The sequence below is a fragment of the Fundulus heteroclitus genome, unplaced genomic scaffold, assembly GCF_011125445.2.
Source record: "Fundulus heteroclitus isolate FHET01 unplaced genomic scaffold, MU-UCD_Fhet_4.1 scaffold_48, whole genome shotgun sequence".
In the NCBI taxonomy this organism is placed as follows: Eukaryota; Metazoa; Chordata; class Actinopteri; order Cyprinodontiformes; family Fundulidae; genus Fundulus; species Fundulus heteroclitus.
Window position 1 is genome coordinate 626714 of NW_023396901.1, and position 17110 is coordinate 643823.

The 17110-nt window shown below is 38.3% G+C and overlaps 1 protein-coding gene across 1 annotated transcript in view; it reads right to left on the bottom strand.

The window, feature by feature from the left end:
• The window catches only part of cacna1ha (calcium channel, voltage-dependent, T type, alpha 1H subunit a), a 200669-nt gene that overhangs the window by 18693 nt on the left and 164866 nt on the right, over positions 1 to 17110 (bottom strand). The window contains exons 27-32 of the mRNA XM_012876653.3: positions 15828 to 16041; positions 11137 to 11288; positions 8439 to 8548; positions 5318 to 5451; positions 5014 to 5084; positions 4087 to 4165 (exon numbers count right to left, since the gene is read on the bottom strand). Coding sequence (XP_012732107.3) covers positions 4087 to 4165; positions 5014 to 5084; positions 5318 to 5451; positions 8439 to 8548; positions 11137 to 11288; positions 15828 to 16041 — 760 coding nt within the window. The remainder of the gene's footprint in view (positions 1 to 4086; positions 4166 to 5013; positions 5085 to 5317; positions 5452 to 8438; positions 8549 to 11136; positions 11289 to 15827; positions 16042 to 17110) is intronic.

Here is a 17110-nt window from a genome sequence, read left to right on the forward strand (position 1 = left end):
AGATATCTTTAGCCATTTTATACTTGGGTCTCCTCAACATGCAGCTGAGGAGGACTGAAACTGTCCACTGTGTATGATGTCTCTTCCTTTCTTCTATATCAGTTAACAGGAGAAAAGGAAGAGGATTTAACAATGTCACACTTCAGCTCAGAAGAACTGATTTAGGCAGTTTTGCATAATAGGGAAATGGAACCGGCTCCACTCAGAGAGTTCGTTTTTTTCCCCAACACAGCCATTTGTGGTGTCTCTGGAAGAAATGCAAGACACCCAGAATGTCATTTTTAGATTTAATCAGTGATTTCTCTGGCAGAAAGAGAGCCCCTCCTTCCCCTTCCTGTGTCTGACTCACAGCAAAGCTGCATGGGGACAGTGTTAGAGATGGTGACTCATCTGGGTATAGATCAAAAGAGATTACTAATTAGATTTAGTTTTGGGTATCAAAACAAAACAGCTTTGGTATCTACTATGCTTCAAAATAAAAATAAATTGCTGAGCCACACATGTCAATACTGGCATGTAAACACCAAGTCGATTCCCTGTAACAGCAACTTATTTACCAAGTCCTCTGAAGTCAGAGATGAGACTCCTAGATAACCACACAGCCCATACTCTACTTCTCACCTAGAATTAGGCTTTTAGGCTGTCCTACAAACAGCAGCGCCAGGAATGTTTGGTCTATAGTGGCTGCAGCTTTCCTTGTGCTAGATCAACTTTAACTTTTTAGAAATTTTACTCAAGTAGCAAGGATATTTTTTTTCTATTAGTAAAGGTGCTAACAGAAATGTTGTTATTATCAGCACTCATTTGTAAGGTAACCCATCCCAAACTGAATATGGATAACCAAATATGTCGTATTAGATGGCCGGTCACACCGAGTCTGGTTCTGCTGGATGTTTTTCCTTCCTGTTAAAGGGGAGATTTCCTCTCCGCTGCCGCTACATAAAGGTTCGGTATGAGGGATTACTGCAAAGATATTGTCCACCGTGGCTACACGCCCTTTGAGGAGGAGTGAATGCTGTTGGTCAAAGACGTGTTGCAATCTGCTAGGTTTCCTTCGATAGAAAACGTTTTGACCAATCTGTCTGTATGATTTGATTGAATTTGACTTTGTAAAGTGCCTTGGGATGACATGTGTTGTGAATCGGCGATATACAAATAAATTTTGATTGAATTTAATTAAACCAGTTGTGGCTTATGGAGGAATTGAATAAAAAAATTGTCTCAGTTATGTCTTATACAGTATAAGGTGGTATGGTTGTTTGCATTTTATTATAATGGTGGTTTGGTTATTGTTGTCTTCCTTGTCCACTATGACATCTGCTACTGCTGTTCTTGGTCAGGTCACCCTTGTGAAAGAGATATTGATCTCAATGGGTCTTTTATCTGGTCATATAAAGGTTTAATGATAAAAAATAAAAGAAAGCCAACTTGTTTTTGTTTCTTACAAAACTAAGGTCATTGCTGCTAACTTGAAAGGATTATTCCTGTCCCATGCATGAAGCTGTTACAGAACTAGATAGGCCCTATAGTGAAGGACTGCTGCACCCAGCACTAAGGAGCATTATAGCAGATCACTGGTGGCAATTGCATAGTTTCTTTCCACTTTTCATTCATGATCAGCCAATCAGCTCTCTCTGTTTCCACCATCTTCCCCAATTAAGACACTCCTAGCCTTCTCTTCACTACTCCTAACAATTTTGTTTTCACTTTAGGAGCTCTCTTAAGGGCTGAGATAGTTTGTGAATAAGGTTTATCTTACAAAGGTTAAAGTTATATGAAAAATCTTAAAACTCGAAACATTCTGGGAAACAGAAGGCAACATAGTATTTACATTAGAGGGCTGGGATAGAATCTGTAAACAGCAGTGGTCGATAACCAGTGCCCCATGTTGGAGGGAACTCAGCTGGAAAAACTTGATTAGATATTTCTGTACTCCAGCTCAAACATCTAAATACTCTGGTCAGGACAATTGATGGAGGTTATGTGGTTAGGCGCAATCTGACCACCTCCATATTTTTTTGGAATTGTCCCTCTGTGGCTCCGTTTTTGAGAAAGGTTCATGGGGTCCTGGAAGAGGGTATTTAAAGGGAAAATAAGATTCAACTGTTGTTTCCTAAAGAGAGTATTATTAGTGGCTCCTAAAAAGGCTAGAACTCGAAGTTGGTTGAGCTTAAAAAACACTTACATTGAATGAGTGGATAGATCAGATTCATAACATTTTCAAAATGGAAAGGACTACCTTTAACTTGAGGTTGGAGATGGATATATTTGAGGAGTCAAATGGTGAAAGTGGCTGACTTATGTGACAGTAAAAAGGTCCAATTTTGAATAATGTCATGTTTGTATAATTGCCCACCCTGTCCTACTGTTGTACAATCTTAATGTGTGTTTTTTTGTAGTTAACAAAAATGTAATTTTTGTTATGTAATGTATGAGGTCTCTCTGCGGCTTGAGAGACCTCATACATGGTAAATGGCTTGTACTTGTATAGCGCTTTAACCGCTTTAACTTGAAGACCTCCAAAGCGCTTCACACTACAATCAGTCATTCCCCCATTCACACACACCTTCACACCCTGACAGTGGTGAGCTATGTTAGTAGCTACAGCTGCCCTGGGGCAGACTGACAGAGGGGAGGCTGCCATGCACGGCGCCTCCAGGCCCTCTGACTACCGTTAGCAGGCAATGCAGGTGAAGTGTCTTGCCCAAGGACACAATGACAGAGACAATCAGAGAGGGGGATTGAACCAGCAACCTGTCAATTGCAGGATGAACTCCCTAACCTCTGCGCCACCATCATCACGATAAAAACATCTTAGCGATAACAGGTTTGCTCATACAGTGTGTGGTGATCGATCTAAGGGCAAGCACAACACACAAACAGATTTCAAACAGGAAAATATTGTCAGGTGGGAAATCTTGCAATACCTTTCGAGATCAAATGTGAGTTCGGAGTTAACAATAGTTTGTGGACTGATTTTAACAGAGAATAGCGCAAACAGGGGCTTTATATTTGCTACACTATTACATGGAGGCAAGTTGTGTTTTTTTTCTCCTCGTTTCCCTCACCTTACTTTATTATTGGATACATGTCACATTCAACAGGCGCTGTGCTCCTTTGTGCTTGGGGAACACCACACATATATATATCAATATACCAGAACACCACACATGCTACAATAGACAATCTAACATGTTTAATATCCCTGATTTGAGGTTAGAGCATTCTCAATGTCCTTCCAAGCAGACTAGATCACTCTAAACACCCCACATACGGCAGGAATATATTTTAAGATTATATTTAGAGCCATACCGATAGTCGGGGTTTGTCAGAAGAGGAAAATCAGTGCAAAATCATGGCCATTTATTATTAAATTAAATCACTAAGAACTTGTTTTAGTCTTAGGATTCTTTATGAATATGGTCCTAGATCAATAAAGACTTAGAAATGACAGAAATTGTAATTCAATTTTACAAAGATTGTAACCTCCATGTCCTCTACAGCTGCTCTGAAGGTCTTTACAAAGCGAAATATATCTCATTGCTAAACTCACGAGACATACATTTAAAAAGCACAACTTTTCTCAGCGCCCATGACAATTTACAGATCACAGCAAAAATGATAGCAGGATATTTTCGCCTTTAGTACACACATTCCTTTCTTTTCCTCTGGTATATGCGGCAGGAGGTATAATGACATTTCCAAAAAAAGCATACTCTCTCATCAGCAAGTTATTTCCTTTTTTGTCTCCCCAGATGCCTGATGTTGCTAATCCTGTGTCAGAAAATGAGTTGGATGGAGCAGGCTTATCAGGAGAGGAATGTGTAAATAAACATGATCATTTAAATGGGTTGTTTCCTAGATACAAATACATAAGCAGGTCTCTGATGTGGGTGAGGGGTAAAGAGGCAGGAAGACAAGTAAGGGTTATAGTCAGTATTCAATAAAAACCATTCAGGCAGTAAAAGTTGCTTTAAGCTGTGACTGCAGGAAAAATAAGTGAATCTCAAACCACTTTTCACTGAAGCACGGAGACCAGTGTGTGTGTGTGTTGTTTTTCTGACTGAGGTGAGGTGTGTGACTGACCCAGTTTGCCAAAGAGCTCCACTCCAAGAGCAGCGTAGATGAAGAAGAGCAACATGAAGAGGAGACCAAGATTTCCCACCTGGAAGCGATAGACATGTTAGACTCCTCTCTCCGCATGCAGCATGGTAAATACACTGCAAAAAGGGAACTAAAAGTTTGTAAAATCTTCTTGAAATAAGTGTATGTGCCCTTGATTTGAATGGTTAAACAAGATAATATGCCAATGTAATGTTTTTTTTGTTTTTTTTTACCCAAAAATAAGATAATTAGACATATTCACTTGAAATAAGATATTGGAGATGCGTTGTTCCTATTTTAAGTGGAAAAATCTTATTCCACTGGCAGATCCTATTATTTACCTGCTCAAATCAAGGGCAGATGCACTCATTTCAAGAAAATTATACTTACTTTTAGTTCCCTTTCTGCAGTGTATTGCTTGTTTGAAACACCCGGGAATACAAGGATTAAGATTAATTTCAATGTTTTATTGAATCTAGTGTGTCTGGCACATATTGGATTTTATTTATGATGAGACCACATTAGAAAAAATGTCTTTGCAGCACATAAACACTTTGCTGGTTGACATGTTTTCCAAATACAACAGCCAACTCCTGCTCAAACAAAATGTTTAATAAAATTGCTTCCAGTGCTCTTCTGGTTCATGACGAGAGAAGGACCAAGTCTTTACTCTTCTTTTTCTCCAAACATTATGTAAAGAAGAAAAGAAACTACCTTGTAAGAAAGAGCACATAAAGTAGCATAACGAGGAAAGCTGGTTGTAAAGTCTGCTTCTACTAAAGGCTTGTTTGAAAGATGGTAATAAAAACAGATTAAGGAAAAAGTACTGTTTTCTTGGTCAGTCTGTAAGATGTGCAATTAAATCTGCTCTTTTATTGTGGTTGAGACCTCACAAGAGTCCTTTTCTACCTGCGGCAACGCTTGCATGACCGTATCCAGTAGAGCTCTCATTCCTTTTGCCATCTTCAGAAGTTTTAGCACTGTAGGAAACACAGACACAAAAGGTTTAAAGACGTTTTAACAAGTTTCAGCCAACCTATTTGCTAAAATATGTACACCAGCATAAAACAAGCCTAGTCGTTATATGACACAAAAGAGACAACACAATATGAATATAGTTCAGGGAGCTTAAGTCTTTTCATAAAATGTTCATACAATAATATTTAGATACATATTAAACTGTGCGTGCATGCGTGTGTGCGTGTGCCCGTACCTCGTGCAATCCGCAGTACTCTCATGATTCGGATGATGGTGGGATTTATTGGCAAAGCAGCTTTCATTTTCAGCTCTTCCAGAGTGATACCCAAGATGGACAAGGCAACTATCCCAACATCTAGCTGATTCCACCTAAACACACATTGAAAGTCAATTTTACGACACCAAAGACTAAGAATTGAAGTGACAAGTTACTTATATGACAAATCCAACAAAGCTTTCCTTGCTCGAGAGTACAGGACCCTGCAAAAGGATTTGTAAACCTGGAACCTTTGCACATAATGTTACGTTAAAACTTCAAACTTTAGTTTGAAATGCACTTTAGTGCATTTTTATTTCATATGTGAAAGATCAGCTCAATAATAGTGTGAAATAATTGGCAAATTGAAAGAAGGAAAAAAGTGCATGGTGTATACAATTCAAATTTTACAAACAAAACCCAGTGAACACAGCACCCACTGAATACACCTTCCCTGCTGGGAAACCTGTTGGTGGTAGCATCAAGGTTTGGAGATGCATTTATGCAGATAGGGAAGGCTAACTGGAGTTGATGTTAAGATAGATGGAGCTAAATTCAGAGCAGTAATAGGGAAAAAGCTATCAAAGGTTGAAAAACATTGAGGTACACAGTAAATTTGTCTGAGTAGAATGTACTCAAATTGAAGACTTTTTTTGAGTGGGACCAAATGTCTTTTTCTGAGTAAATTAAATTAAATTAAATTCAATTAAATTTTACATAGACACATTTACTGTCTCTATATAGACTAGCTATATGTTTAGGAAACTGATCCTAAATGCATCACCAGAGGGAAAACTTTAGATAAAAAAAACATATATTCATATGTTGGAATTTCCCAGTAAAAGTCCATACCTAAATTTAATTGAGAATCTGTGGCAACATTGAAAACTGAATAGGATCATGTTTGTCTTTAGATATCTGTAGTTGTCAGACATACCCCAAAAGAACTTACATGGTTCTACAAAGTACTAAGAGGGGATCAATAGCTTAAGACTACAGCAAAGCACCTAAAGCAGTGAAAATATTGAATAACTTGTTTCCTGTATGAATAAGATGAGATATTTAAGCATCTTCAATTTAAAATACTGGGAATTACATAACATAATACTTCTCAAATGTCTTCCTGAAAAGATCACCCCCATCTTTGTCACAGCAATGTTTATTTCTTAACCCAAGCCTATCCATTAACTGTGCAATGCTGTTTATGTTCAAAACAAACTTTGGCAGCCTCTGTGCACAGAACACCCTGTGCACCCCCTTTAAGTGTTGGTGCCTTCCTTAAGGTGGTGAGAACCTCAGGTTGGAAATTTCTGACGTGAAAGCATAAACAAAGCCATAAACTCTACTTTTTTTTCAATATTTACACAGCTAAAATAAGATAGGAGGATAGAAGACAGGCCTAATATTAGTTCTACCAGACTGCTGATGGTAAAGTGAGCCAGGCATTTAATTTAAGTGGCCGACCACCCACATGTCTCTTTGGGAGAGAAAACAATAAATTTAGACCACAGACAAGTTGGACACACTCACTAAACAGGTTGAGTCTACTTCACTGAAACTAATGCTAGAATACCAGAACACAATACACAAGATAATATTTGATGAATGGATTGGGCATTCAGTAAACAGAAAACTGTTTCATATTTACACTCATGGTCTGTCTTGATAATGTGTAGCCCTCGGTTTAGCTCAGCACGTTATCAATCTGGGCCTGCTCCCAACAAATCTATTTGGGGAAAGGGGGGAGCTGATTGGACGAAGCGACACGTAGCGTCCACCTACCAAGATTTGGTGTTAGCCATTCACTGTATCACATGAAAATATCATAAGCGGGCACAAACATTTTTGCCATCCAAAAATGCACAAGATCTTCCTGTTCTTCTTTCCAAGATGAAATCATGGATTCCTACAAAACAGATGTGATAGCAGCAGCTAGGCGTGCATCCTCCTACGTTGCCATGTTTTTCTTGGTTCGGCCGTGGACTCGGTAGGTCTTGCTTTCGTCATAGCTGTATGTCCCGCCTCAAACCTTTTTTTTTTTTTTTTTTCCCCAGTGTCCTGTCTAGCAATATGGCAATAGGAATTGATGTCTCAATGCCAGATAGAGCTCGACAGATTTTGCTTTTACAAGTGGAGCAAACGGCTTTCGCCATAGTGCTCCACTTGATTTATGCTTGTAAATAGCTTTATTATGATTCTTGCAAGGAGAATTTCAAATTATATGGACATGACAATGGGAGAGTAAAGGAAGAACAAAAAGTGAAAGAAAAGAAAAAAAAGAGTAGAGGTGAAAGAAAGAGGAGATAAAAGGGAGAGAATGATAAAACCTTCTTTGTCTGCTCCATCACCTGGAAAGAGACACAAAAAGAACAGCACAACCAACAGACATAAAGCAACAGATACACTCGAATAACACCTAGATGCCATTGCTAAATCATATATATTATTATGTAAGCTGACATGTGTAATGTGATATTTGAAAAAACAAAGTGAAAAAACATAAATAAATAAATAAATTATAAGATTACTGTATATAAGTGAACACTTAATACCTGGGACCCAGCACCTGTGGGAGATGTGAAAGTGCACTAGTTTAGGTGAAGATTATCCAGAAATAGCTTGATAGTGATTGTGGAGAACCGAAGACCCACCTTCCCCGAGCACAGAGGCAGGCGTCAGGGGACCCGTAACCCCGGACTCCCAAAGGGGTCCCTAAAGCAGGTCGCCCAGGAGGGGCCGACACAGGATATCTGCAACCCCCACCCCCCCCCCCCCCCCCCCCCCCAAGGAAGGAGCAGAGACGACCCCGAGGAAATCCCCCAGCCACCGCAATGCCGACGCCCTCAAGAGCCGCGGAGACTAGCCCGTGGGCTCCGCCGGCAGCTAGCCCCGCTGAAGTGGTCCCGGCCATGGGCCCTGAGGGCCAGAGGCCCCAGGGGCGCCCCGCCCCTGCGACGGGGGCCCCAAACCTTAATACTGCAACATGATTGGCTGATGCTGGGTCGCTTCTCAAACGGTTGAGGCGGGGGTGGGACGCGTTACAATCTCGTGTGTTCGACAATTCAAAAATTTCAGCTTGCCGGAAAGGTTACTGTCTTACCTGTCTTTGAAGAATCTGTGGAAGCCAAAGGCCACAAGTTTGAGCAGAGCCTCGATGACAAAGATAATGGTGAAGACGTAGTTACAGTACTTCAGAACCTCCTCCAAATACTGCAGAAACACAAAGATGCAAACATAAATTATTGTGTATTTTCTGATGCAATCATGCTGTGTTTTCATAATAAATTGGCAAGCACTCAACTTGCCAACTTGTACACGTGGTGTTCACACAAACAAGTATAAAGACAATTTAAAGATGTTAAAGTTCAAATACCGAAATGTAAACAGGAGTGAATTTAAAATGTATTATATTTGATTTTCATCGGAATATGCCGCATTATCAAAAACTGTACAATACTTACTTTATTTTTATTTTTAGCCTTCCTAATAAGTTCATCCTCTGTTGCTTTAGAGCTTAACTGTAGGTTAGCTTGTTATCCATTAGTGATTCAGTGTGTAACTATGTGTTTTTGCCTGTTACGCCCAAATTTCTCCATTGTGGGACGATAAAAGTATTTTCTTATTATTATTATCATTATTAATTTATAAAAATAAAACTCATTAAAAAACAATTACATAGTAAAAGCAACTAACTAGTTGCTCTTCAGACTCAGATGAGCCCAAAATAATAATGTTCCAAGCAGACATAGATTTAAAACAATGTTCATTCAATCAAGATGTTTCTTCCTGATGGGTAATAAGACCTGTATCGCTTAAAAAGATAACAAAAGTGTAGCAGGAGTATCAATTAAAAATCTATCTATTTTTAATTCACATTTATTCTGAAAACTGTTAACATTTAATAGATATTACAGCAGTCACACCTTCCTATAAATGTTGACCAGATTTTCCATTGACCAGATTCCTTCTGAGTTTTCACTTGCAGGCTGCACATGCGCACTTCTAGTGTTTATGTGTCTGGTTAGCTTAGCGGATAGCCGTTTATTGTAGCTTTGCTGCGCTCACCGTAGACTTTGAATATGACTGAGAGTTACAAGAAGCAAACTGCGTTCATGTTTATGAGAAGAAGAGGAAGGACTCAGTAGAAAGAAATTGGACCAAAGTGGATTTGGGAGATTATTTTCATGTGATCCCCTTTAAGAGCGGAAGAGCAAGGTAAGACGGTCTTGCGAATGTGCAGTTATTGAAAAGGGACTTAGGGAAATTTCCAGAAAAATTGGCGACCCTAGCTTCAATGTTATTTACATTCATATGAAATATTTCAGTAAAATGTAAAAATATCTAGACACTGCTAAGGGTACAAACACTTTAGAATTAACTGTGCTTTAATGAGATGCCAAGCATATTAAGAAAGACTACCTACTAATTTTTAAGATAATTGACTAAATTACTAAGTATCTTAAAGGACACCAGTTACTGGAGTTTAAGATGAGAAGCTAAAGCCTGGTTCACATGGCAGGATTTTAAAATAGTCGGCCAATCTTCAAAGCCTGAGAGACACCACACGTAACGATAGAAAATTGTACCTAAAACAGTGTGTGGTGTCCAGTCAGACAGCAAGTGCAACACAGCACACAAGAACAGATTTCACTCAGGATCACTCAGATATTAGACGGGAAATCTTGTGCAACCTCTCAAGATCAAACATGAGTTCAGTGTAAATAAACATGGATGACGAAGAACAATGCCGATAGTCTGTGGGCCAATTTAACAGAGAAAAAAGAAAAGGTGTTGGTTAAACGAGTGGTGATGGTGTGAATGGGGGGTTCTAAGTTTGCTGCACTATGATATGGAAGTGAGCTGTGTTTTGTTCCTCTTTTTTTTTTTCTCCCTCACCTCACTTTCTGATTGGCTACACGTCACATTCAACAGGCTGGACCCAAGACAATCCAACATATTGAATATCCCCGACTGGAGGTCGGAGCGGTACCAACATTCTACCAAGTGGACCAGATCACTCTTAATACAGATATAATCTGTTTATCTGACTATGCAATCTAACTATTTAGTTAGGTGAAAACAGATCGTGGGCAGATTTATTCTTCCAAAAACTGTCTTCTTTCTTTTAAAAGAGAAAATATGACATTGGGATACATTTTTCTCAATATACTTATTACATGTCAATTTAATGTAGACAGGCTAGATCAAAAGAGGCATCTACATTCCATTCAATACCTTAAAATATCTGATGTGTTGTCAATACAAACATACAGAATTTGTATATTTTTACCAAAATGAAAACTTCTTTGAACATTTACTATTTAAACATAAAGTTCAGTTTTTTCAAAAATATTTACTACAAGAACTAACCATTAAATACTATGCTATTAAAGATGCACCCTTACTGTATATAATGAAGATGAGGCACGGTGGAATGAGATTTTGTAAAACTGAAATGTGACAAAATTTAAAGAAATTAACAGTTTGTAAACCCCGTAAGAAAATATTACCATACTTTGTAAGTGACACAAGCAATATGTAAGAAGACCTTAAGATGGAGTTGGTATCATATTTGAAAGCACTAATTTGGTGCTAAAATACAGGTAAATTTCACTGTATTAAAGATAATTGGCCTGCAACAATTTAATTGTTGTTGCAGATCTAAGATAATTATTTCAAACTGTACTGGATTGTTATACAGAATATTGGGATTTATGAAACATTTATTCTCTTTTTAAAGTTTTCTGGAGTTTGGGGAGATTTATTAAAAACAACTTTTGTGCAGGTGCATACATTACCTGTGGCTGATTGTAGTGCTCAATGCTCATTGTGAAAACATTGATGCAAATGATGAAGGTGATGAAGAGGTCCAGATAGTGGCTTGTGCACAGAGTATGGATAGTCAGCCTTACAGGAGAGTAGTCGGCATAGTACGGTCTTTGCTTGGCCTCTGAAGCACACAAACAAACAAACAGACCGGACAGAGGAAGTGAGATACAGACAAATGTGAGTAATAGTTCTCTGTAATATTAGATGTCCAGACGTGTGCACAGTCTGGACTACTCTTTATTTAGGCTGTAAAAGTTTATTTTTCTATGGTTGGTTGACCAATATGTATTTGTGTCTAGAATTTAATCCAAATGTTTCTGGCAGTCACACAATGCTCATAAAGAAAACGCTCCCATTTCCTGTGCACATGACTGGTGTGGTGGTGTTGTCTAATATGAAAAGGACATGAGAGTAACAGGTGGGCCCGTCATTTATTCATTTAGCAATTTGTTTACTTTTCTAATGGCACAGCACATAAAGATTCCAAAAACTGGCTGGCAATGCACATATTCACACTAATCAGCCAAATTGTTAATATTGGTAAAAAAGATTATAAAGAATGCTTGTTATTTTGATTAGCTTTCCTTTTACTCAACATGTACGCACACTAAATTAATGTACCATGATGCTGAGATAATCTAATCTCCCATTTTAAAATTAAGAAAAACACATTATTTTGAGTACAGTTTTTCTGAGGGAAAAATATGTCATATCTCACAAACTCCCCAGTATCACAATTATTGGCATCCTAAATATTTCCCACAAAATGACTGAACCTGTAGCATTTTCTTAACTAGGACTTGATATGCAGCCATCTCTCTTTGCTATTGGCCACCAGGTTAAATGACGACCGATCAATCAATACCTTGCATCCCTAAACTGAACGGAAATAGTCAGAAGTGATTGTACTGAAAAGTTCCCACTCCACTTTAAGAAAACAAAATTAAAAATCCTTTGAACAGCGCCTATGTTTTAAATCTCAAACTGTTACTGTTTTAAATTTTATATTGTAACTGTAACAACAACTCCTGCATTTTATTCCTTTGCTGCTATTGCTCGCACTTGTTCCCTACGATGTGTGGTGCTGCTTTTCTTGGCCAGGTCACACTTGTGATAGAGGTTTTAATAGGTCTTTAATATTGTTAAATAAAGGCCTGATTGATTAAAAACAATGATGCATAGATGATAAGGAGGTTAAAAAAACATTGAACAGCAGCATAGTTTGACATATTGTTAGTTAACAAGTCACCATAGCAACCATCTTATACTACTGTATCTACATACAGTACCAGTTGTTTGGGAGGCATGCCAAGATAGTATTTTTCTTGGCTTGCCTTATTGTAGTAAGCATTTTCTGTCTTCCCATAAAAATGTTATAGGTGTGAAGTGTTATGAACACACTACGGTCTGTAACTGGTACTGGAACTACACTCAACAAAAATATAAACCCAACACTTTTGGTTTTGCTCTAAAACTTTTTCCACATACACAATATCACCATTTCCTTCAAATATTGTTCACCAACCAGTCTAAATCTGTGGTAGTGAGCACTTCTCCTTTGCTGAGATAATCCATCCCACCTCACAGGTGTGCCATATCAAGATGCTTATTAGACCGCATGATTAGTGCACAGGTGTGCCTTAGACTGCCCACAATAAAAGGCCACTATGAAAGGTGCAGTTTTGTTTTATTGGGGGGGTCTGGGGACTCAGAAAACCAGTCAGTATCTGGTGTGACCACCATTTGCCTCACACAGTTTATATTTTTTTTACATTTATATTTTTGTTGAGTGTAGAAACCAGTTTACCAGACACACAATTCCTTCTTCCATGGACATCTCAGTTCCCAGATATAAATCTTAGAAAGGACATGTGGGGTTACCTGAAGTAGGGAGGGCCAAAGATTGTGGACAATCTAGGTCAATCAAGGATGAAAAATCCTTTTTCTGTGTATGCTTCAATCTAGTGAAATGTTAAAGTAGAGAACTAAGTGTCCTATCAGAAAAAGAGGGTCATAAAAACTGACAACAGAGGTATCAATCAGTGTGGCACCAGCAATTCTGTAGAAAGCAGTTCTTTCTTAAGGTAAGATGTCCCCCCCCCCACTGAATACATATATTTGAATTAAAGGTTAGAGTTTTAAAAGGGAGATTCTGCAGGTCCAATAAAAGCTGAACTTAATAAAAGCTTATTATACTTTCAACAAAGACACTCTAGCAACAGCAAGGAGATGTATTCTACTAGAGCTATGACAAGAGATTGACATTTCTTTTGAACATGTAAGGAACATTAAGACTGCTTCTGAATAGTGACCATGTTTACATGAAGAGAAATTGCACTTGCCATTTGGGTTTTAACAGACTGTACTCACATGTCCACGGTGATGATTTTGAGCGAGCATCACGCCCTGTCTGACTATTGCATGCTCACATGTGATAGATTATGTTATGTAGAAGGCTAGCCAGGATATGTTCAACAGCACGCTTTTCACAAGCAGAATTACACAAGTATCACATGTTAGTGGGCAACTCTTTGTTGATTCAACGTCCAACTTTATGGTCAAAAGCAACCATATCAAATACTCTATTCCTATTGGCTCACTGATCATTTTTCCTAATTACCTTAAGAAAAACGTCTGTGATGTTGAACAAAGACTGAAGCCTCTCTCTCGTCTCCAATAAGATCTCTATATAATAAAATCTCAGTGGCTCAAAACTGGGGGGTTCATTAAACTGATGGGACGACTTTGGACTGGCCAAATCGTGTAGTAAGAGTATTTTTCCGAAGCAGCGGTGCTCATATTTTCGCCAACTGTTTTGGACCACTGAGATGTGATAGTAAAAGAAGATAAGACTTGTCTTCCACTCGCACCATAATCTACTTTTAAATATAATTGGATAAAGTGCCTCACAAAAGCATTCGCACTGTGTCATGTTACAACCAGAATGTATGTAATTGCATTTTATTTGAAAGACCCATACATTTAGGGCATTATTGTGAAGTGGAAGGAAACGGATGTGAGCCATTCAAACGTATTGATTTTTTTCTCGAGCGATATCATGAAAACTGGTTTGCCTCTGATTTCAGTCCATTTGACTTATGTTTCTTTGAATGAAATTCACTGTAACCAACTGTTTTCCGACCGAAAGTAAATTTAATCTGTGTATAATAAATACAGATGTTCTCTGAAAACGTCCTGGCAAATAATGGTGAAAAATGGAAGCAGAACGATTATGGCACAACAGCCATCCTACCACAACACGGATATCCACTTATACTGAGAGTGTTAGTTGCATGTAGTTTCCCACACCGTTCCTCTCTAACCCTAATTTATCAAACACTGATGTAGATCTGAGCATAAAAGTGATCACAGGACAATTTCTACCTCTGATGTGTAAAACCATGTGTATACTGCAAAACCACAGGGTACAAAAAACGTTCTACACTTAAAGGGGGCAGAGGTTCAACTTCTGGCAGGACAACAGCACTAAATATATACATCCACGATCAATGTGTACTCATCAGCTAAATGGCCCAGTCAAAGTTTAGACCAACTGGAAATTTATTCAGACTTGAAAGCTGCTGGACACAGACACTCTCCATTCTAACTTACTGAGCTTTACTGAGAAAAACGGGAAAATGTTTCCTTTTCATAGATGTGCAACCATTCAGATACATACCCTAAAAGAGTTGCAGATGTGATTGCAATGAAAATTGACCTGAGACCGATATAAGGTACACTTCATTGCTTTTATTTCGTCGTTGTTGTTTTTTTTTTCAATGTATCCCTTTTCTTCCACTTTGCAACTATGCACAATTTTGGTTGTAACATGAAAAAATGCTGAATAGTTGTGCAAGCCCATGACAACTGAATCAACTGTTTGTATTACAATGGGCAAAGCACTCAGTTGTTATTTGCGTACAGATATTTGTACCACCTTCAGTTTAAAAAGAAAAAAAGGTGGAGCTAAACTTTACTAACAACTCCATTTACCGAAGCTATTACCCAAGTGATCAACAGATATAGCAGGCAAAACGTCTGCTATGTTTCTGAGTCTGCCAGTCAAAGCATGTTTGGAGGAAATATCTCTTTTCTACCAGAGTCGAGAGGCATCTCAGGGTCTCACACATGCATTGGGAGGGAGGGAATGGATATAGGCAATTCACAGAGGAAAATTTTTACCCGATAAAAATTTTCAGGGACGCCACGGGAAACTAGTTACTTCACATGCACAAATTGTTATTGAATTTAGACTGAATTGATACAAAAAATATCCAGCTTGTACATGTGTTGCTTAAGCCTATCACATATAACTAGATCAACAAATGATGAGGAACTTGAGTGATTTATTTTTTTTTTTCAGATTTTGTTGTTTGGTGATTATTTTGGTTTTGTCTTAATTTTTACATGCACGGTTAGGATGGGGATCAGGGTTGGGCTGCAGTCATGCAGTTACAGTACATGCATCCGATTGGCATAGCCCACACCCTAAAACAGTGATCAGTCACATGTGGTGTGAGCTAGCCAGTCTTATAAACTATCCCTCATTCTAGCTTTAATTTGCTATCCATAACCCTATTTTTATTATCTTTTTCAATCTTTTTTTTTTTTTTCATCAAGCTCTGAAAGCAGGCAGTGCTCAGAAAAATAGACTACCGACCAGCCCCTCCATTCTCCTTACTCCTGCGCTTTTTATCTATCATTTTGAGCCTCTTCTCCTCCCGTAGACGGGCCTCCTCCTCCTCCTGGTCCTGGCGACACTTGTGGAAGTTCTCCACCACCACGCCGACAAACATGTTGAGGACAAAGAAGCTGACGATGAGCAGGAAGGAGATAAAGTAGAGCAGCATCCAGGGGTTGTGGTTCCTCACAGGCTGAAGAGAGGGAAGAACGTGTGCTTTTACGCTCACATTTGGGAAAGTTTGCTTGCATTTAAGAATGAAGACAGAAGAAGTGCAGATGACACTAGGCCTCACAACTTTAGTCTTTCATTAAAAAAAAAGATGTGCGGAACAACATAATGTATAGTCAATAGGATTATTGGAAAAATACAAGGTAATTAAAGTTAATCAGTTAATTGCAAACATTTGATAACACTACAAATATGCATTTATTTTAGTTTATTGATGTGAGCAGATTTGATATGTAGTAAAAAAACATTCATATTCAATAAATTTGAATATTATCCGAATATTATATATTTCAGCAACTCAAGTCACTCAGGGAAACATATATAAATCAGCTACAAACAGATTGATGTTTTCCAGCCTTTATTTATGTAATTCATAGTGCTTTTCCACTTAGAGCTAATGGAAACTACACATTTAAGATTGAAGTATTGTGTCAGACTAATTAAAAAACATTTCTAATATAAATTGTAGGCTTCTTTAAAAGTGTCACACTCTCCAGCTGTTTGTGTTTTGATTGTCTTGTGTGCATGTATTAGGTCTGCAGTTTCCTGGATCATGCTTTCTGTGTAGTGTATCATCCTTAAATGTTTGTTTGTATTAGTTTTCACCTTCGTAGCCTTGTTGGTGGAGTTTGTTAGTTCATTCTTTGATTGGACTGTTGATTCTTTCTTGTTCAGCTTTCCTTCCTGTGTTCCTGACTTTCTATTGTTTGCCTTCTCTCTCTGCTCTCTCATTGGTCTCAGCTGCTCCTAATTTCACCTGATCACTCTCAGCTGCTTTCCATGTCTTTCTCCTCGAAGTGGACTGTATGTAAACTGAACACTTTTCTCTTTCCCTCACTTGTTTCTCTGCTTTCTCCATGGACTCATGCCTCCTGCTAGTCTGCTCCTCCATGCCTGATATTGTTCTGTTTTCTTGCGGTTTAAAAATTATTTGTAAATCTTCCTTTTTAGCATTAAACTCCATTTGCCTATTCTACACTCTGAGCTTGGGTCTTCCTTAAACCTTAATCATGACAGGATGTTCAGTACCT